General features: G+C 29.6%; 1 protein-coding gene across 6 annotated transcripts in view; it reads left to right on the top strand.

The window, feature by feature from the left end:
- The first annotated feature begins 6,495 nt into the window (after positions 1–6,495).
- LOC142332849 (uncharacterized) overlaps positions 6,496–24,327 on the top strand; it is a 65,227-nt gene continuing 47,395 nt past the window's right edge. Inside the window, exons 1-5 of one of the 6 annotated variants that reach the window (XR_012758409.1) lie at positions 6,496–6,698; positions 11,182–11,235; positions 14,043–14,081; positions 20,763–20,813; positions 22,649–22,687. Coding sequence is in view for 5 of the 6 variants with exons in the window: in XM_075379498.1 (XP_075235613.1) it covers positions 6,610–6,698; positions 11,182–11,235; positions 14,043–14,081; positions 20,763–20,813; positions 22,649–22,687 (272 nt within the window). In the remaining variant the exon portion in view is untranslated. The remainder of the gene's footprint in view (positions 6,699–11,181; positions 11,236–14,042; positions 14,082–20,762; positions 20,814–22,648; positions 22,688–24,327) is intronic. The other 5 variants (XM_075379498.1, XM_075379500.1, XM_075379497.1 and 2 more) reach the window with 5 other exon arrangements.

The following is a 24,327-nucleotide window of genomic DNA, read 5'->3' on the forward strand; positions in this document are numbered from 1 at the left end:
GGAAGCTGTGATACCAGTAGTAAGTAAAAAAACTTTACAAAGAGAATGTTTTGTTGACCTGGCTTGTGTGTATGGATCGTACTAATTGGGTGCATGAAGAGGAGAATTCTTAATGTTTTATTTTTGCTGGAGATATTTTAAATTAAAATATATATTAATTAATATATAAATTAAAAACTTTCCGAGTAGAAATAAATTAATAGTGTTCATTGTTTCCAGCAGAAAAGGATACACTAATAAATTGTTTTAACTACCTGTCTCAGTCTTCTGATTAAGATGCACATCAACATCACAGATCTTATTGGTTCTAGTGATATTTAATCTCAGATGTTCATTATAAAGCTAGATCTTTGATGAACAAAAAACTTATGAATGTATGGCTGAATACGAGCTGCATTTTTGAGGACTTGGGGTATTATTTGCAGTGACATTTGTTTGGGTCAGTAAAGAATGAAATTGGAAACCACTTTCTTAGCAATACTGCCACGGTATGCTTGTTATTATTAAAAATAGTTAAGCTACTGTCATGAGTAACTTGTGACTGATGTCCAATTGCCTGCAACTATATGTTTATGACACTTAAATACTGTGGTGTAAATTGTTGTACCATATCACTTTTCAAAAGGAAATGTGTTCTCTTTAAGAATTATTTCCCATCAGTATATTATGCTACTTATTTTTCTCAAAAATTCTTGGGCGTCAGATTTCATCGCTATGAAAACACATGAAAGCTAATCATAGTTGTATCAAGAGTTGCTGACCACTGGAAAATATCTTAATGACGACCCAAATTTACTGTATTACATTGATATTTGGAAAACTTACTGTTCAATTCGGTTCAACAAATTTCATCAACTTTGATAAACTTGAAAAGCAAATTGTCCATTACATGGCTGCACAATATTGTTTAAATAACATCTAGATGTTAAAATCTACGAAATAAATACAATAAATTCAATGTATTCCCGTAAGAATATTCCATTTTCTAATGTGAAAGCGTCTCCATCAAAATACTTTTCTACAAAACTATATCAAGTGCTTTTAATTGGGTCTACATTCTTGAATTCTTCAGTCTGAATAATGAAGGGTAAATTTTATACCATTTGTGAAAATTCATCATATACATAGCAGATTTATTTTTATGATGCTGCTGCACATTTTCTTCTGAAATGATTTTTTGTTTTTGTTTATTTGAATAATAACTGGAAATATTACAGGTTTGCATTACTTTACTATATCATCTTTTACGTATTTTTTTTTTTTTTTGCAAAGATATAACTAAGAGATATTAGTTTTTTGTGTACTCATGACATAGAGAAATTAAAAATCTATGATCGTCTGTAAGATTAAAGTTATAATAATAATAAAAAATAAAAAAATTACTTAAAAAATTTTATAGATTATGTTTGGTTGCTTGTAGTTGAAAACCAAGCACATACAGCTTAGTTAAGCAATAATGCCCTTTAGGTAGTATTTATTTCCTATTGTTTACAGTAGTCATGAACTAGCCTGAATTACAAAGCAAAAGATTTGAAATTGTCAAGTTGAAGTGAAAGAGATTTTTCAAAGTAAACTAGATATTAAATTTTAATAAAGATTTTTACTGTTTTAATTACTTGCTAGTTTATTGGTTCATACTATTTTTAATTTTTTTTCCTTTTCCATTTTGTTGGTTGCTTTGATAACATAGTTACATATATTCTGCTTGTAGTCCAGATAGATAAAAAAAATCACTAAATTATTTTCATGCACAAATACAGTTCGTGTTTTGATGTGAATTGCATTTTAAATGATTCTACTACTTACGGGATTAGTTTACTGTAAGTAAATAATAATATTGTGTTACAATTTTAACATGCAATTTTTAATTGTTCTTGATTTTGCTGAATGCGTATAGTATTAACTTAGACCATTTGTTGGTGTTTTCTTCTGATATATTCATTATTAAGGTGTTACTGCTTATAGACGAGAGACTTATCAAACAACTGACTAACTATTTTTAAAATAAGTAATATAGAATGAAATTAAAATGTATTTCATATGATAAAAATTGATTGTAATAGATTTAAGTGTAAATTTATTAAAATAATAGAAGAATTATTATTAGAAAGAGAGAACTTTCCTCAGAAAGAAAAATTTATCCGAATCTATCTGTTAAGTGAACAGTAAACTTGTATATACATTTTAGAAAACCAAAGTGGTCAAATACAGAGGTCAATTGAAGAATCTTTCTTTTTATTAATTAGAACAATTTGTTTTTCAGTAAAATCGATTAAAAAAGGATATTTTAAAGTGACCACATGAGAAAGAAATAATGATTTTAAAATTTTTTTCTAACAAGATTTTGGGGAGGTGAAATTTCATAAGAAAAACGACTGAAATGTAACAATCTTTGGAATTTAAAAAAAAATAGATAACCTGGTTATCACACACACACACCAAGGAAACATATAAAATTGAATTTTTTGTTATATAAATCTTTAAACCACATGTTTATGTTTGTACAAATACAAACGTGGAAAAAGGGAGAAAAGGAAAATAGGGAAAAATCAGAAAGAGATGACAGAGAAAGTGGAAAAAAGAAAAACGGGGAAAACAAGGAAAAGGAAATGGAAAGGAGAAAGAAGAAAGAAGAAAAAGGGAAATAAGGGATAGAGAAAGGGGGAAGGAAATGGAATGAGTGAAAGGGAAAGGGAATATGGTAAAAATTAAAATGGGAAAAAGGAAATGGAGAAGGGTAAAAGGGAAATATTAAATTTTGTGAAGTTCCGTAATGTTCATTTTGTTAATTTATCAAACTTTAATTTGTGTTCATTTAATCTATATATATATATATATATATAATCCATTTACTTCAATATTATATTTCTGTCACCATGGCAACAGAAATAAATTATGAATCTTTCGTCGTTAAAGTGTGTGCTTTAATTACTATAGTTACTTCTATTCCGTCTTTTGCAATTTAAATTATTTCATTTCGCATTAATTACTACTTATTTACTATGTAAATATAGAGGCAAAGTATAATTTTTTGATCAAGACAATGCATCAACTGTAGTTTTTACATAAACTTAGATTGCCGCTTAATTTAATGTCTTTTAGATATTCATAGAAATAAGCTGTTGCAAAACTAACATAAGGTTTTTTTTCAATCCTTCAAACATTGTACTGCATAATTTTTCTGTTTATTATTGCACCTTAAGAAAATAATATTTATATTATTGTTTCTCTTTTTCTTATAAGATTTCAAGCATTTAATGCAAAATAATTTTTTTTTAATATTTCTTTCCAATTCATTTTTTAATAAAATCTTACTGACATAAACTGTTTAATATTATTTTACTTATTGACTTATATCTGTATAAAAAATTTTCATGTACTCTTACTCGTTTATTAACTTTGTACTATACTGCAACATAAAGATAAAGAAAAAAGGAATAGATCAGCTAAATTGAAAATGATACTGACCCAAACATGTGTAATTGTTGCTAAATGTCCCTTCAGATCCACAATATTCAATACATTCTTTATTGTATCTATTATATACATAAAAATCAAGAGATTTCTGTGAATTTTTGAAAAAATTCTCTATTTTATGCAAAAATTACTCAACCCATTGAGCTGAAATCTTGCATCAACATAGTTTTTCATACCTGGAAAAAATATACCTTAATTATTAACCAGTACTACCTTAACCTTAAGAATTAACCAGTTAGACCTACTATTTTTAATATGCGGGCTGACTATTCTGAAACCAGAATATTTCAGAAAGTTTCAAGTTCTGTGCTGATAAATCTGTTGCTATAAATTTAAAATATTTTTATTGCGTCATGATTATTTATTTACTTATACAGCAGCAATCGACAAATGCCATACCAGTTATTGATAATCGATAATGCTAAATGCTGTGTATATAACAAGTATTGAAGCACTAAACAGTTGGTGGGAATGTTTTTATTTGAAGTTACATATATTTTATATGCAAAATTAATGCGATAATATTTTCGTTATTCTCGCTCTTTTGAATAATTTTTATGTCCAATTTCTGATAATATACTGAAATTACAGTATAATTTAAACGTATTTGTACTTATTTTAATATCTTGTATATTAAGTACATTGTACATCCTATGTAACATTTTACACGCTGAATTCTATAAAACATGTTAAGATGTAATAAACATGTAGAAGTATTTTTTATATTTCACTTGTGTTTAAAGGTAGTCTTGATGCATGGAGATGTTATTATTATTCCTTCATAGTACAATTTATTTTTATTCATCTGTGCGCAGTTCTGCTTTAGTTATAAATGACAGGAATGAGCAAGTGTATGTATATATAAAACTTTCATCGACGGGTTTGAATCGCGTCTACACCTATTGCCAATAAAACCATTGTAAAAGAGATATAGCATAAATAAACTTTTATTATGCTATAAACTTTTAAATATACTATTATTATTCCATCAGGAATAAGTAGGTATACTACCTAATGTGTAAAAATTATTATTAACCATTCGTATTATTATTATTAGTTAATTCTGTTCTATATTTTGTGTTTTACTTTAGTGTATAATTTTTTATTATATCTGTTGGTTGTAATAGTAATATTTACACTAAAATTGAATATAATATAAATTATAAAAAAATCAATAAAATATTTAAATCATTCTGATTAAGAACTTCTGAAATAACCAACAAAAAAATAATAAAATGTATAAATAATGTGGATCATTCAAAAATGATAAAAGTCAATTTAGAAAAACAAGGTATATATAGTTTGAAATGTACGGATTGCGATTTCAAGTACATCGGGCATGGCCAGGTTCATTTTCAATAAGAACAAAAGAGCATCTAAAATGTTTAAAAAAAAGGCCATATTGATAAATAAAATTTTGGTAAACATAAACTAGCAGACCCGGCAATGCTTTGCTATTGCTATATTTAAGTATATATATATATATTTATAGATTAAATGAAATTTAAGATTTTGAACTAACGAACTTTTACATAATTATTTATATAGATAACCATAATTATGACCCAGACAACTTTATTGATATACTCGATTACTCTAATAATTTACATAATACTAATAATCTATTTATCTAAATAAATTTATTTAATAATCTATTTCTTTTAATAAAAAATCATTCTATTTGTATTTAAATAATGATAAATTAATAAACGAACAGACAAAATTTGATAATGACGTATTTTAGAGGCAGGTATTTTTATTAACCCACGGGGTTGATCTAATGATGAATGCGTCTTCGAAAATCAGCTGATTTTTTTAAGCACATTGTCCTTAAAAACCTTATTCGGTTTAACCAAATAAATGATAAAATATCAATACAGATAATATCTTTTAATTTTATCAAATAATAAAATGTCCGCTTAAAAACATTATATTCCAATGGTTCTTAATTTAAATTTCTATGTACACAGAAAGAAATACGTAATTAGTTTTTACTAATTACCTTTTTCTTTCGCCCTTCCAGCGTGTTTTTGGACAGATTTGGCAATCAAAGAGCCCTTGCTTTTCGCCATCGCTACTGGAAAAATAACCAAACCACTTTCATATTCCTTCCACCGACTAAACTTGAAAATGGAACGAACAAGGAATGTTCCGTGCACACGCGGAGTAAAAAAAAACTACCTTCCACCAGAACACCAGAGTCGGCACTCTCTCTCTCTCTCTCTCTCTCCGCTCCTTCGCCCTCGCGTGCAGCTTCTTATGTGCGCATGCGCACAACAGCCAAACATTACGCCTCTGGAACTGTGACGCGCACAGTTCCATACAAAGATTTTTGTATTTTTCTTAAACTGGGGGATGGCTACTGATATTCAGCTGAAAGATTATATATTTTACAAATATAAAGAAAGAAGGACTCATTATATTAAATGTTATTGATAACATCAACTGGAAATAGGGGGTGCTGCAGTCCCTATACGCGAGCCATCACTGTTACGATCGATGTAATATTTTTTTCTATTTGTGTTACCTCCCTGGATTGTTCGAAATTTATATAAAAGTTGTACAAATTGGCAGATTAAATTGGTTAAACGTCTTTCTCAGTTTCTACAATATCTTATTAAATTTTTAAAAAATGATTAATCTGAGCGTTAAAAGGTCCATCGTATCATATCATTAAAAATTTTAATAATTTAAAACTGTGTTTTTATTTTAAAAAGTGTTTCGAAAGATATAACAATTCTTATTTTTCTTTTTGATTGTTTGTGATAAATAAGAAATGCGGTGGATAAAATACTATTTGATACTCGTTATAGAATTGAAATTCCGTTATTAATAATTTTATTTTTAATACTTTTCCATTTACTTAGAACGCGTTTTGAAAAATACAATTAATGTGCCTGTCACGTAACGCATGGGTATCCTGTTCTGTGTACTTGTCTGAAAGTATAGCTGTTCTATAAATAAGCATCATATTCAATTCTCGCTCATCTATGACGTCAAAATATGGGTATATATATATATATATATAAATAACCATTCACACCGTATACATTGAGCATATAATATTGGATTCTGTAATAGGGATCTATCTTGTACTCTGACTGGATCAAGTTTTAATAATGCTATAATTCTATGAAAAACATAAGAGTTTCAAACATGATAATCAAAATCTACTTTATGATTTTTTTCATCTTCATTGCAGTGAAAGCTAACGAAGAAAAGTAAGTAATATATGTATTTATATATACCTCTTTGTTTTTGCGTGCGTTTCGAATCAATGGACTGAAAATATTCTTTTAATAAATTAATTTAAAAAAAAGTTTAATTCTAAATACTATGTACTTTGCGTAATAAAAAAAGGATACTTCCCTGAATCAGAGTAGCCAAAATTTAGCAAAAAGATTGTCTTGGTCGAATGCAGATTGAAATGAGAAATTCTTAAAGTTTTTAATACTACAGTAGTTTAAAATCACACGTGAAAAAATTTTAAAGCATACTTATAATAAAAAAAACTGTTCTAAAAAATAATATTTTTTTATTTCTAACATTAATTTCGATTTTTTTTAATGTTTGACGACATTTAATTTTTTGATAGTCTTTTTGTTCAGCGCCCACTTTAAAAGAAAAAAAGATGGAATTTAAAGAAGAATATAGAAAAGTATTTTAATGCTTTTTTAAAAAACATTTTTAAAAAATAATTTAAAAAAAAATGTTTATTTCACATCGGTTTAATTTAATTTAAATATGTAATTTTAATTACGTTTTTACTTCTTTGTAAGAACTACAAGGAAGTATTGTGATCGCGAAAAATTTCGGATGTTAGATTTCAACGGAAATATCCATTTCGACCATCCTTGAATCAATTTTGATTAGTTACGGCGTGACGTCTGTACGTACGTATGTATTTCGCATAACTCAAAAATGATTAGCCGTAGAATGTTGAAATTTTGTATTTAGGATTCTTGTAACATCTAGTTGTGCACCTCTCCTTTTAACTGCACTCGACTGGTCCAAAAATGCACAAAAAAGCCCAAAATTCAAAACATTTTGATTTTTGACTTTTTTAACTGCAGTAATAAGCCCTTATATAGAGCTTTCTAACGATTTATCATAAGTGGTACTTATTTTCATTGGTTCTAGAATTATAGCCAAGTGAAATTTTAGTTAATGAAATATTGTGATCTTATAAGGGAGAGTACGTCGGTTATTAATGAAAAAAAGAATTTATGTAGTTTTCATTTTAGAAAAAATGTGTATATGTACGAGGGATATCTCTAAAGTAAAGACCCCTGGGAAATTTCTCTCCTTAAGGTTGGCGAACCTGTCTCGTTCATGGCCGTACTAGTAATGTACACATTGCAGTGTTGTCTGTAAGTTGTCGCATCTTTGATTACGTGTGAGTTATTACGTTGTTAAATGAATAGGAAAATGGATATTGCCGCTGACTCTGAAATAGGCGGATTCATACCTTTTTTTAAACCATCAAAACGTCAAGCCGAATGAAATTCATAAGTAGTCGGTTGCTGGTACGGTGATAAAGTAACGAATGAAATAAACATCCGAAAATGATGTGAAAGGTTTAGAAATAACAGAATTAACGTGCATGATGAAGAACGTTCGGGGAGGCCCTCGACAATCAATGAGGACCTGCTAAAACGCGTCGAAGATGAAATCAGAAAAGATCGTCGCTCAACAATTTCTCATCTGACCCTTCTTTTTCCTGATGTTTCAAGATCGGTCGCATAGTACATGACCATTTAGGCTTTAGAAAGGTTGGGTGTGCTTAGAATTTTTGACACGCTACACAGGAAAAGGTGATGAGTTCCTTAATTCGATTGTTACCGGCGATTAAACATGAATTCTGTATTACACACCAGAAAGAAACCGGCAGACAAATGAATGGTAGTCACCTACAATCACCAACCAGACGCCAAAGGTCAAGCCACAGCCATTTGGATGCAAACTGACGGCCACAGTCTTTTGGGATCGGTTTAAAATACTGCTGATTGATTTCATGCCACGTGGAACGATTATAAATGCAGAAGCCTACTGCGAAACTATGTAAGTTACGGCATGCGACTCAAAATCGGCGACGTGGGCGGCTGACCGACGGTATCGTGCTGCTGCACGATAATGCACTTCCGCATTTTGCGGATCCGACACGTGATTTACTGAGAACATTTGAACAGGAGATTCACGATCACCTACCATATAGTCCGCACTTAGCTCCTTCTAATTACCATTTTTTCTCATTCTTCTTCCCGAACTTATTTTCTCCCAAAACATCTTCATCAAACTCTCGCTACTTCCCTTCTCTCCTCTAAGTAGCCCGCTTCTTCTTTTCTATACTATCCTGGAAACTTTCAAATTTTTGAATTTCTTCTGTGTACCTCTTCTAACAAGAATTGTTCTTTCTTTATTATCCACTTCTTAAATATTCTTTATCGTTTTCTCCATCCAGTGTTCACTTTTATTTATTTTTGTTATACAAATAATTGAAGGAAATTTTAGTTAACTTTTCTCCATCCATATTCTGTGTAAGAGGCTGAAGTAGTCATGCTTTCTTTTTCTCACTACATCTTCCATTTTGTACATTCCCTTTCTTTGAATCTAAGAATCTGTCTTAGTATTCTCTTCTCCAGAATATTAATCCATTTCATATGTCCAGTACTGTTCAGAGAATGGAATTGAATTTCTTGCAATAATTCTGGTCTTATTATTGTGCAATAATTGCTTATTTTTGTCTCAGTGTAAATTGACTTTTTGTTGTAGTTCTTTTGTAACAGTTTATATGCTAGTTGTCTTCTGTGTTTCTTGTTCTGTAGTGACCTTTTTGTTAGTTACGTTACTTAGTAAGGCTCAATCTCCCAATTAAATGAATTTTCTCTTTGCTGTATAAAACAACGCTATTTACCACTTACCGCTTTACCACTTCGAACGGTTCTGAAAATTCCCACAAGAATTTAACATTTGGAACTATTTTTGTTAGTGACCATAATTATGTATAGTGGTTTCCTATTTATTCCTACATCTTCTTATATTTTAAATAGCAGCTTACAATTGCTTTTACTTGCTTTTCTTTAACTCACAATGTTTTTTTTTCATATTTGTCCTCAAATCTTGCATCCTTAATTTTACATACAGTCAAACATTGACTGTTGATGAAATTTTGCACAGTTTCTAAGGTCAGATGACAGTACAATATTCCACAATTACTTTTGCAATTGTCACCCTTGTCGGTGGGGGGGGGGGTAAATTAAGGATGCAGGTGTAATAATTTAACATATCTTATAATTTAACGATCTCTCGATGAACTTAAGCTCAAAGAGTTGGAAAACTCCAAATTAACAGGAAGAAAATATTGCAATAATATTGTATTATCAGATATGGATGGATCAAATGAGAAATCTTCTATAAAAACTCATAAATATACATTTGTCAAAAATTGTGATAGTTAATTAAGTAAATGAAATAAAAACTTCACTATTTTGTTACTTTCTATAGTAAATGCTTGATTGAAAATTTGTTTGATATTTTATAAATGCATTAGAACTTTCAATATATAATGTTATCTTTTGAAGTCCAAATTAACCTACTAATTAAACTCATGCAGTGTATGATAATAATTTGATTAAAGTATTACTAAAAAGTAAAAAGCTAGGTTTTTACAATTTTTTTAAATTTTTGTAATATTAAAAAAAAATGTTGGCTTAATTGGTAAAGACACTTTATACTGGAGTGGTAAATAATAGGTAAAGTATTAATGATAACATGTTTTATATTATTTTAATTATTCTAATTAAACTATCATTGTTTATCACCAAACCAAAAATTTTTGAGAGTTGTTTTAGCGCTCTGATTCATCAAGTAAGTGTCAAAACCTATTGCCCGATGGATAGTATAAAACCATATTATTTTCGATTTCATTCATGTATGAAATGAAATTCTGCAATATGTTAATGATTTTTTTTTTTTTTTTTTTTTTTTAATATATGACAATGGTAATAATTTAGAGTGGCTTTGGTAATGTAATCAACAATAGGATTAAAAATATTCAAATAAAATTAAACTAGGCCATTAATTGTTGATGTTCCAAATGCCCTTTTTTGTTTTCAAATAATCCTTCAACATGATAAATTATATCAACATTGACTACATTTGTTGTCATCAATTTTTGTTATTCCCACGTTTATTTATCCTTTGAAAATATTCTCCCTTCTCTTCTTGTGTTCACATACTTGATGTTTAAAAATCAAAAAATATATTTTTTTAATTTAAAATAAAATCATACCTCTAACATATCACAAAAATTTGTACAGCTTTAGAAAAACTTATTCGATTTTTAATGTTCTCTTTTGTTCAGTATTTATTATTATTTAACATACGGGTTTTGCACAATATATATATATAGATATTAATGCAAAAAAAAACATTAATAATATTAATATTACTGCAAAAGCTAAAGAACAATTTTAATAATCCTGATTTCTTAACATGAAAACAGTTTGCAATTAAACCATAGAAAATGTTTCTCATTTATATGCGATAGAATATCAATAGTTTCTGACCTATCTTAGTGCGAGTTACCTGTTTTGTTATGACTTAGTTTATAGGGCCCATCATGACAACATTAATTTAAATTAATAAATAATATGCAGTAAGAATTGATTTAAAAAATAATACGGTTACTTGTTTAAATCTCAGGTATTCTCCATCTGATTATAATAATAATGAAAAATATAAAAATCTTCAAGCGAGGTATTTATATAATAATTAAATATATATATATTTTGTGTGTGTTTGTGAGTGCATGCGTGTGTATGTGCATATGTGTACACACACATACATATATATATACATATGTATGCATCTGTTCATTATAGCTACTGTTTTTAGAAAGTATTGATTAAATAATGGTATCAGCAGTAGATCTTGTAATTGAAGAGTACATTTTTAATTTCATACCTTGAAATTAAAAAATGCGATTTAAATGTAAAAAAAATTGTACAGTATGTTTATAAAACAAATTTACATTAAAAATCTTGCAGGATTAGTACCACACTTCTCAGGAGTGGTCGACCTGAGACTGTACAAGATTGTTCTTCATTCATTATCATACATATCATCCTCATTTATCTTCTGAAGTAATACCTTATGGTGGTTCCAGAGGCTAAACAGAAAAAGAGAGAGAGGATACTAATCCTCTCTCACATAAGTACTATAACATAAGTACTAAGTACTAAGTACTAAGTATAGTAAACATAAGTACTATATGTCTATTTCCAGCTCACTTAATATAATGAGGATTTTGAAGTAAATAGTTATAAAGAAATATATAATTAAAATATTACAGATATAGAAATTTTAATATTATTAAACAGCTTTTGATTTTTATAAAAATGGATAATTGACAAAAAAATTAAGGTGACGGAGATTAAATTAATGAAGAAAACTTGATGATCCAAAAGGCTGCTTGCAAAACATGTATGAAAGAAAACTGTTTGCAAGAAATTCAAAAGTGAAAATTACTTGTATTCATCAAAATAAGGAAGGAAAGCACAAAGCGTAGAATACTTAACCTTATATTCTTGTTAGAGTAAACTGTGTTTTATTTGGGCTGAGTATAATTATGTTATAATATACTCGTAATATTAAAAAAAAACATTAAATTGTTTTTGTTTTTACAATATATTAAAAAATAATAAATTGATTAATTTAAAAATATTTTTTTTGATGCGATTTTCAGCTGCTTATCAATGTTTTTTTCTATATTTTTAAGTAATTCTTTTAGTATCACTTGATTTCAAACCATACAAAAGAAAGCTAAAACATTAGGTAGTTTTTGTCAGTAACTTACAAGTTTTCATTTTTTACTTTATCAAAAACCATGGTAAATAGAGTTCTTGAAAGTTCACTGGCTATCGTTTTTTTAAGTAAATAATAAGTTCTACTTCTAATCAATTGTTTTATTTAAGTAGCCTTTAACAAATCTCCTACATTCTCTATCTCTACATTTAAAATTTTAATTTTTCATCCCATATATCTCCTTAATAAATCAAGTTAATATCAGATAAAATTGTAGTTATTAGGGACTAGAAAGAACTATGAAAAATAAAATTTTTATCCTTAACATTAAAACTTTAAGGATGAAGAGTTAAAGGTGGCCTTCTGAACATGGTGTGTACGGGTTGAATTAATGAAATGAACCATTTTTAAGTAAGTTAAAAAAATTATTAAAATATAAAGTACACATGAATGCATTACCTGCCAAAAAATATGATGGCAGTTTTTACACCTCTATTCCATTTGTCTCCAGTTTAATATATGCTCAGTGTTAAAATTATTTTTGTAATTTCTTTGGTTTTTAGCTGTGAGAATTTCAATATTCCCAAATAATATTCGGTTATCCATTTTTACATTAATTAAATAAAAATTACAAATTTTTTAAACAACATATATTTGTGTAAATTATCAGTTTCACAGTTCCAGTCTAGAATACTTTCAAACTAAATACATTTATTTAGCTTTGATCCATCTACAATCCGATATCTGAACCAGCTACCTACTCCAGTATTTTTAAAACAAATAAAATGTGTATTTTATTGTTTTATAAGCTTAGTGTGAATTATTTGAAGAAAAATATCATAAAACTTGTAGGCATTTTATTTTACTTGTAGTAAAGTTTTGACAGATTTTGTAAATATCAAAATTAGCAATTAAATTTTAAACAATATAGGAAAATTTTGCAAAATTTTAAATACAACGTTAGAAAAATTATAGGAATGCAATGAAAAAATTCTATAGCCTTTTAATATTGAAAATAAAAGGAAATTGTAAAAAACTAACAATAGAAAATTCAACAGGTTTATTGTTATCATTGTGCAAATATAGCACAGCAAAAGTAATTAACACATTATAGCGCTGACAGATTTGAGTTCCTTTTGAGAGAAAATCGTTGATCTCAGCATTATGAATCAACACCGTTCATAATACGGAGGGCGGATTCGAATATCAATTGGACAAGAACTGTTAACTGCCTTATCTTTATTAAGCAAATGTAAATCAGATTGCTATTCTGCAACGGGATGAGCTAGTGATAGCCAAAATGCAGACAGTTTTGTTAAAATATTTGTGTTGCCAGTTGTACATTTTCCAGCAGTACTTGTAATATTTTTCATAAATTGAAAATAAATGGAAGGTTATGTAACTACATTAGCATGCGCATTATTTTATATTAACTTTTTATCACGTTTTTAATTTTTTTTTTTTTATAGTTTGACTTGAATTTTAAAGCACAAAGAATTTCAATTTATTACGAAAGAACATAATAATAATATCATTGTATAAAGGCAGCAACGTAATGAAAGTTTTATTTTAAGATTAAAAATTCATTCTTCTTTTTGAAAGAGATCGAGGGAAGTTTTAAAATAGCAGAAATATGTTTTATTGTTATGTTTGTTTTGTAACTGATCATTTAGTCTACCATTTACATATTTAAGATCATCTTTGTTTAGATCATTATGCCGATCAGTATTAACTAATTAAATATTCACTTTTTATCACAGTTGCCAAACATTTGTAAATTCTGAAGATGCATTTACAGGGTAAGTATTCAGTCACCGGTAGTATATAATACTACTATACAAAAAAGTATAGCAATTAATAAGAATAGTATTCAAACAATTCTGGAGCTGTAGTATTAAAAATAAATACAATCAGTTCTTGTTAAAAGATATTATAATTCATTTAAAATATGTTAAACATTCCGAAAAAAAAAATTTTTTATGTAATAATAAACAATTTTTAAACGTTACAACAGTTCTTATAGAACACAAGATTTTCGTATTCGTTTTGTATTTTTTTCATATTGATTCCAAACGAAGTGAAATGTCCTAGCAGTTGTAAATTTCTAAGTTAGTTGCTTCGTATACCGGCTATAATTTTCTGCATACTTTAACACCATTCATTATAATCGTCAATGAAATTGGCTGACCATTGATCTTTCACTAATTTTTGAGCTATCATTGATTTAAGCTCCCGCAATCAGTAGTAGACCAAAAACTCCTAAGATCTAAAAAATCTCTAAATGGCTGATTATATATAAAGTTTTAGCACAGTTTAAAACAGTCTCGTTGGAAATCACCCCTGATTATTTTAATTTTTTATTTGCTATCGAATCAAAAGCAATTTAAAAAACAACAAAGATGCCAAACATCTGTTTTTTTTTTTACTCTTTTCATATGCGCATATTGACATTACATTTTTGATTTCTTCTGAAATCCGCCGGCCTCTTCAGTGTTATGTTACGCTCTTCAGTTCACATGTATAATCTATTAGAAAAATTCTTATAAAAATTTTAGTTATATAATTTATTGATGCAAAATTGGGATTATTTTTATGGCATTTATTTATTTTTTTGTAACGATGAGTCTGAGAAAAATTTTTGACGAACCCACTCACACAAGTGGAGAAATGTCGGACTCACACGGGTTCAGCTAGTTTTTGTTTGGAACCTATATGTGCCGCACCCTTCTGCCTAAAACTCCTCTCTCACCTCTGGCTACCAACATTCCTGGGATTGCTTAAAGAAGCATTACTTCAGGAAGGAAGTAATACACCCACTCACACAGTCATGCACATTTACTATACAAAGAAGTATCAATGAAATCTATACCTTAATAAATCAATACCTTAATCTAATACAAAATCAAAGAGAGAATGAAACTTCATACTCAGTAAACAATGAGGAGTTACAGAACACATGCAGAAAACAGGACACAAGATGACATGTCAGGGTTCATCAATACTCACTATTGTTATTTACAAGACATAAAGTAAATAAGCAGCACACATTAATGTCATAAATTTCATACATTAGGATTAATGCTATTGATTAGACTTAATACTATGAATGGGAGGAGTACATCCTCACACATATCCTGTACCAATGGAAGAAGTAAGAAGCAGTTTAACATTAATACTAAATAAAATGAAAACAAAACATACGTTTACACCTACGGGATACAAGATGGAAAGCACTGTTTCTGGACAAGTAGAGAAGTATCACCAAAAAGCAGAAAGATATGGTTTCAGGAGAGAACACTGGGAATGTATTTAAACAGCATTGTGTCACACAACATTGTGTCACACAGCATTGTGTCACATACTTACTCACATGCCTTATGCAATAATGCCTTAACTTACACAATACGGGTGCACTCCGCGCAAAATCACTTGTTGGTGTCTCTCATGCAGACTATCAGTCAGCACAACAAAAAATCTACCACATATTCATTACAAACAGTCACAGACTTGGAGGCTTCTAGGATGTGGATGCCAAACCGGAATCGGGCATGTACCCATATTCCAAGGTATTTTATCGTTCTTTTTGATGTAATCTTCTTTCCCTCAAAGGTCACTGTGAGGGTCATCCTTCGCTTAGCTGTAGAGATGACGACGCCTCCGTTTTATTTGGTGCCAAGGCGAGCCCCATTCCGGCCATCCAGTCTTTTATCATGTTGTATATGTCACTGATTTTAGTGACCGCCTCCCGCCAAGTTTCAGCCGCTACCTGAAGAGCCAGGTCATCCGCATATTCCAGCATTGCCACATCCTGTGGGAGTGCCAGGTGAAAGACATCGTTGTAGGCCAGATTTCAGAGCGTCGGTCCAAGGACCGATCCCTGTGACACTCCTCTGTGGAGATGTCTTTCGACATGTTCGTCTCGTGCTTGACACACCAGGTTGCGGCCCCCAAGATATGCCCGTATCATTCTGTGGAAGTAACGTGGTACGCCGAGATTTGTTATTGTGAGCAATACGGCGTTGTGGGAAACGCAGTTGAATGCATTTCTCATATCGAGCATGACGAGAACACTCATATTGCTTCCTTCACCTGCCATGTTCCTTTCACAGCCATCTTGCATACAGCGTCCTCTGCATCCAGAGCGGATCTGCCCTTTCGAAAGTCATACGGGTGTGGCGAGAGCCCGCCCGCATCTTCAACCGTACATGTTAATCTCTGTTGAACCATGCGCTCCAGGACCATGGCCAGCGCGTTTACCATTGCCAAGGGTCTGTATGACGATGATAGTGTGGGGTCCTTCCCCGCTTTGGACACCAGCACCAGTCGTTGGCACTTCCACCTTTGAGGAAGAACGGCCTCTATAAGACAGTTGTTATATACGTCTAGAAATGCTTCTGGTTCGGCCCTGGATATTATATTGATTTCTTTTTTATGGAATTTATTATTTAAAACAATCATTTTTATTTTCACCTATTCATAGGTAATTTACATAACAAAAATTTTTCTATTTAGTAAGTAAATTAATAAAATCAAGTCGTGGAAGGTGCCTTAAAAAAATTCAATTCTTGTCGAAAATGTGGCGTAACAGAAATAAGGTCTAGCTGAACGACGGCTGATGAGCTACTCCAATTGAATTAAATAATTAAAAAGCGTCGGCTTAGTAGAAAAAAGTTACGATATAATTTTGAAAAGTAAATTAAAGAAACTAGTATTATTGTAGGAAATAATGTATTCAAAATAAAAATATTCATACGAAACTGTTACATAAATGATAGAAATTTAATGAGTCGCAGAATAAAAAGATAATTCAACTCCTACTAACTGCCATCTATAACTAAATATTGGGATTTATTATCTGCATTTGTTAGCCTATAATACTGTAATAATGATTTATTTCTGATTATTGTAATTATTTTAAAAAGCTATCTTTATAAACTATTAGGTTTTTAATGATTTTTTACTGAAATAGCTGCTGATGTTTCAAGTGATTAGCAAAAAAATAAATCTCGTCATACACTCGGCTACATTTGCACATGAAATTAATCAAGATTAATAAAGTTACCCTTCTTAAATTGATAAAACTATAAATTGCAATATCCGAACATTTTTTTTCAAAACACATTGCGACTTACTTCAGACATTTTCAAGATACAAGAAAATTGTCAGAGCGTTGTTTAGGGTCAATGGATATGAATGTTGTATACTGATATTTAGTATATTGAAAACGTTTGACTTATTCATGTGTTTACTTTGTACTTAAATAAAAAAATATATTCTACCACCTCTATTAAACCGGACAACAAAATGTTTTTCATATAACAACTTTATACATAAGATTACAATAAAAAAGGCTCATTATCATCTATTGGTTATATCTATTTCCATTTGTTATTGGCTATTACCTATTTCTTCTTCCATCTATTCTCATAAAAAGGAGAAGGAAAAGGAAGAAGATAATCATGTGATCATAGATGCTTTTGAATTCGATAATCTAAGTGATTTATCTTTGAGTAGTGACGAATTGTTTGAACCTACTTAAAGTGATTTGGAAAGTAATAATGACGACGATTTTGAACACGAGGTAAAGAGTGATGAAGAATCTGTGGTGCAACACACAGAACCTAAACGGGGAAGAACATATCTTCGTGACCCAGAATTATAAGTCATAGAATAATTTAAAGTAAGGAATCCTGGCAACAACTGCCCGCAGAGGAACAGTCTCTTTTTCACATATTGCTATCAGTTTTTTGACACAATTTGGAAACTTCTAGTAAAAGAATCACAAGTGGTAGGATATCAACTGGTACGCTCGCCACGAATCAAATTACGGTTGTGCCTGGCCTGTTACACCCCACAGAAAAAATACCGGTCATTTCTGGTGCCTAGGTTTAAACTGTGGTGTTAATCCACAGTGCTTCCATAATTTGGAACACTTTTGGAGGCCCAGTGACACAGGCAGAAAAAGAAATCGCCCTGAAGATACAGAGGATGAATCTAATTAGGGTTCCCTACAGCACCAAAATGTGTATAGTGTACAAATAACTTTTTTTTCCTAGTAATAAAGGGTGGATCAGAGGAAACGCATGTTTTTTAAAACGCTAGTACTCAGGGATGAGTGGGGTATTGATCATTGACGATCTCTGGTGGACATCTCAGACTACGCAGTTTCAGTCTATGGAACGTTGGAGCGTAGAATACTTTGTGTTTACTGTCGAACAGTTTTTTAGAAATTATGATTCTGTGGTCACAGTTCAACGACTTTTCCTTTGACATTTTGAAGTCAACGTCTAGGTGCAGTTTCAGATCGAAACACCGTACCCCGATGGGTTGACGCGTTTAGAAGTACTGACTCTTTCGAACTCAGGAAACCGTAGACAGAGTGAGAAGGAGTCAGCTAATCCAAAACGATCCGTTAGGTGACAGGCTGTAACTCATCATGTCGTTCGCTTCATCGCATCTTCCACGGCGATCTCAAATTTCATCCATTCTGTATAATGATATTCTAGCAGCTAACTGAAAGGGATTTTGTGTAACAAAGAATTTTGGGTTGTGGTATGATCAACGCCATTCTTAAGGAAAATGCAAATACCCTAATAATGAAAAGTGACGAAGCCCGTTTCCATCTGGATGGCAATGTTAATTTACAGTACTGTCGGTACTGGGCATCGGAGAACCCACGTGAACTACACAAAAAACCTCTCCACAGCTCAAAAGTAACAGTGTGGTGAGGTGTCTCTAGATAGGAATTGTTGGTTCTCACTTTTTTGAAGAGTGGGGCCAGCAGTTACTACTCTTGATACATCAACCTGCTACATCGACATGTTAAACAACTTCCTGCGTCCAGAACTGGAAAGGCATCGGGTAAAAATGCGAGAAATGTGGTTCCAACAGGATGGTGTCAGAGCTCATAAGGCGAGAGAGTCGATTTAAGTAATTCGACAAATGCTTCCTGGATATGTCATTTAACGATTTGACAATGTTTCTTGGATCTCACGCTCTCGCGATCTGTCGATTTGTGACTTCATTTTGCAGGAGTACCTGAAATCAAGAGTATACCGTGAACAAGCCTCATACAATTAAAGACCTGAAAATTTCCATTCGTCAAGAAATTGAAGCGGTGTTGAATGAAATGTTCGTGCACAGCTTTGAAGAGAGACTCCTAATTTGCGTTCGACAAGAAGGATGTCATCTTACTGGTATTATTTTCCTAACCTATTTAAGGTGTGTTGATTTCAAAAACGCAATAAAAATATTATTTAAGTGCAAAACATTTTTTCTACAATTAAAACAATCGAAGTTATTCAATAGTGAAAAACATGAGTTTCGTCTGCTCCACACTTTATAAGGTAGCAAATTGTGTACATTTCTTGTTCATTACAAAATTGTATACAAGTGTAATAATAGAAGTTATATATATATATATATATATATATATATAATAGAAGTTTAGTTATCGTAGTGTTTGGTTGGTTTACACGGACTGAAATTTCTGAAAGTGAAATATTTTTTAGTTTGATGATATTTGATCAAGACTTTCTCAAACAAACAGTTCTGTAAGGACAACTATTGTATTATATTATTATTCATAACACTTCATGATTAGTGAAAGAAAAATAGTTTTGAAATTTAAAAAAAAAATGCTTGCAAAACACCTAAGAATGATTAGCGGCTCAAGGTAATATTTTATTTTTATATTAAAAAAATATTATTTTTCAAAATGCAGTCTACATTCCCAGATTAACAAGAATCATTACAGATGATCAAGAAATATCTTAATTAAATTATTAAAACTATAATATTAATAAAAGCATATTTCAATTCTTAAGATATTACGATATTTCAATTCTACCTTCTAAAAGAAAATAAAAGTAGAGAATGAGGTTTTAAATTCTATGCCACTTCAAGTCTTTTCAATCCCTTAGTGAAAATTAATATTTTGCAATTTTCAAACTGTTAGTTTTGAAAATGCATTTAACATTGAACAGAAATAAAAAATCATGGATTGTAAAGATTTTAACAATATTTTGTTTCAAGCCCTCCATATTCAAAATTCTACCTTGGAAATTGACCCAGTGTTTCACACAGATTCATATCATTTAATGCATAATTTTTGTTTAATCCTAAGCAAATTCCAAAAGACGGTTTCTTAAATTACAAAATAATAAAGAAATTAACGATCTCTTGTAAAAAATATTCTGTGCAGAAAACAAAAGACATTTGCTGATTATTTTAAAATAGTTTCAAACAATTCTCTAGTCTAATTTATTGCTAACTATTGATTAGAACTTAATAAACAAATTTGAATTGCCTTATAACGCATGTGAGTAGATTACTATAGCTATCTATTCTTAAACGCTATTGGATGATTTATGGAAGCCGTAATGTGTGTGTATTACAATAAAACCATGTTGAATAAAGATTATTCAACATTAGTTTATAACATAAAATTCCTATTAATAATGGTTGTTAATTAATTACAGTTATTTAGCTTGGATGTATAAAAAAATTAATGATACTAACCATCTTCTGGGGTGAGTATATATAACTACTATTTACACTTTTTTAAAGTATTTATTTTTTATCTTTTGTTAATTAATTTTTATAATAAAAATAAATAATTAGGAATTTCATTGGTATATTTTTTCTTACAATGCTAAATGGATAAAGTAATCATTAAGAAATTGTGTTATATTGAACCGATAATGTAAGTTCAAATATCAATAAAAACTTTCATGTTGTGATATTAAAGTAAGTGTAAGATGTATATGACCGAGCATATCATCACAATATTGGTCGCTCTTTGTCTTATTCACATCACTTGCAATCAACATGTATAAGTAGGAATTATGCATTAGCTTGCATAAAGGGAAGTTTCATCTAAGATTTACAATAGCCTAGGAAATCAAATCAGAGATGAACACAGTTTTAATAATAATACAAGTAATTCAATGACAACAGACTGAAGTTAAAGGGCTTATTCAGAAATATCAACAAATGACTATTAAAGAAATATCTGAAAACTTTTAAGTGATGTGAGAATAGAAAAAATTATATCTGTTCCCTGGATTTTGAAGCCTCAGTGTAAAATAAAGATCTGTTGCTGTTCTTACTACAATAGGATATTTTCTGCAGCTGAAAAGCATAGATTCAGGTCATTAGGTCTGTATAATAACTTGCAATGAAACATAAAAGTGATATTCTTGTTCACCTCCATCATAGATAGAAAAAAATACATTTTCAATCCAAAATATAATGGTTACCTATTGGAATTCATGGGGAATATTCAACCTTGCCTTTCTCACCAACCTAAGAACCGTCATTGCCCAATAGTATGTCATGATTTTAAAAGATAGTGAAATAGGGAATATATTCCTAGTATGAATTCATCCCATTTACTATTTGCTTTCCACCAGGACAATGTTTGCCTTTACATGCTGAAACTATGAAAACACGTACAAGAGCTTGAACAGGTATACTACCTGCAATCTATAGTATCCAGATTTTGTATCATCATACTTATCTCTATGGTGAAATTGAGAAATTGTAGAACAAGGAGCTCAATGATGCTATGTGAGGGCAAGTCAACATTCACCAGAAACATCTCCTCTTCTGAAATCAATAAGCTTCCTGAGTACTGAATCATGTACATTGCAATCAAAGGAGATTACACCACTAATAAAATAGAAAATAGCTCACCACATTTTACTTAATAAATAAAGTATAGCCGTGTAATTCTTATTTATATTTAAATTTCTCCCTAGAATTATGGCGGATATGAATTATCTTTTTGCCATTAGCTTATTAGCCCTGAGTTGGGTTTTGTAATTCTACCAGATAGAATAGAAATTTTTTGATGATGACATATTGTTGATATTTTGTTGTTTTATTATGAATGCTATTGATTTTATGCAATCGCATGTTTTACATGATTTAAATATATTTAACAAAACGGCTTAAATTTTAAAGCAGGTACATTTTATCTTCAGGTAAGAGAGAGGATAGAAAAATAATTCTACATTAATCTAGGAATATATATTCTGCAAACATTTCTAAGATCTATCTTAATCTTGTTGCAAATGGTTCAAATTTTGAATGCAGTTAAAATAAATTGATTCGGTAGCAGAATCAAAACATGGACACAGAAAATAAAGAAGATATGTTTAATAAAGAATTATTTAAAAGTAATTTTTTTAAATTGTATTTAAACTGTTATTGTTATGAGGAAAAATAATTAAACACACTGTCGAAATAGTAACTGAATTTTCAAAAGATTTCTGCATTTTATTATTTTCATTTTTAGACTACTATTAACTTATTAATATAGCCTATTGTATAGCTTAATAAATAATATTTTTTTAATTTTTAGGTGCCTTAAGGAAAGTAATCTTAATAAACTAAAAAACCAGTAAGTAATCTTAACATTTTTAGTTGAAATTGGCTTAAAATTGATGTTTATTTCTTCTTTTGCAGAATTATTTTTTAATAGGGTCAAACTGGTTATTTTCATTTCTCTTCTCTACCTTCTTTTTCATCTCATAATTAATTCCTTTATAATTCGGTTAACTTCAATTTCAATCAGTTACTCTTTTTCACTTTCCTTCTATATTTTTCCTTTAAAATTCCTTTTCTCTCTAAACACACACACACACACACACACACACACACACACACTCAATAATACATAATGTTTATCTTTTAATTAATTGTATCATTAACCAAAGGTGTTTTTCTTTTCTACCAAGATTTTTCATACCATATTTTAACTAAACCCTGTTTTTTATTTACATTTATTTTTTTCTTTTACATAATTTAAGCAATTTTGTCTCATTTAACTTTCTTTTCTTTTTTGTTTTATTTTTTTATAATATTTATGACGTGTTTGTATTTTTTTTCTTACTTTTGTTGTTTTTTTTATGTTTGTAATATTTTGTGTAACATAATAAATTAATTTTCATGTTATTATTATTATCTTGTAAACTTATAAATTTGTAAATAAATAAATCTTTATAGTATAAACTACACTAGGTTATAAGGTTCTACAATTTACAACCTAGTGTAGATTAAAATAAAACAAACCCCCCCCCCCCAAAAAAAATACCTTCATCATATGGCTAAGATTATTATTAAATTAAATATTACTGTACATATTTATGCAATTATTTCCACACATATAAACTGCTTAGCTAATGAATCGTACAGAATTGCCGGTTCATAAATAATGAGTGAAGAAAATATTTATAATTATTCTGTAATTTATTTAAAGTAAAAAAACATTTATTTTAATACTTTAGTGTCTATGCGCCAAATAAATTCTTACTAGTAAAGATTTGATGTATAGTTTTCAACTCTAGATAAGTTGTAAGACATGTTGCTCGTTAGATGAATCGTTCAGGTCTATAAAAAAAAACAATATGTTCATTAAAAATAATTTAAAAGAATAATTAGAAGAGATTGTGAGCTCATAGGACTCTTTAGAAAATAAAGAAGTGATATTATATGATTACTTGATTGCATGTCTAAACATACTTCCCGCCAAAATATCAGATGATTTTTTATAAGTATTCATTGATGTAATGAAATAAAAAATAGTAACACTTGTACAAATAAATCTTGAATAAGTTCTTTAAACACAGATTATTTGAAAAAATAAAAACTTGTAAAAATATACCATTTGAATCAATAAATCTTGAATTAAGTATGTAGAATAAGCAAATACCTTGAACAACAAAAGCATTTGGATAAATAGATTCTTCCAATAAGTAGATATCTTGATCTAATAGTATCCAAGTCTAAAAAGATACTTCGATTAAGTAAACACTTTGTACAGAGTAGTGAACGAAATGATCCAACTTTTGGTTTTGTTAAAAAACATTTATTTGAATCGTAATACAGAAATGTAAAATACAATGTGTTTACTATATACCTGAAGATTATTCTCTCCTTATCACATGTTCAATATGACCACCATCACATCTAGCAACTTCTTCAACATGAACTCCTATGTTATTAATAACTTGACAACACATATATTCGGTTATCTCGTTG

This window comes from Lycorma delicatula, chromosome 12, assembly GCF_047948215.1.
Source record: "Lycorma delicatula isolate Av1 chromosome 12, ASM4794821v1, whole genome shotgun sequence".
NCBI lineage: Eukaryota > Metazoa > Arthropoda > Insecta > Hemiptera > Fulgoridae > Lycorma > Lycorma delicatula.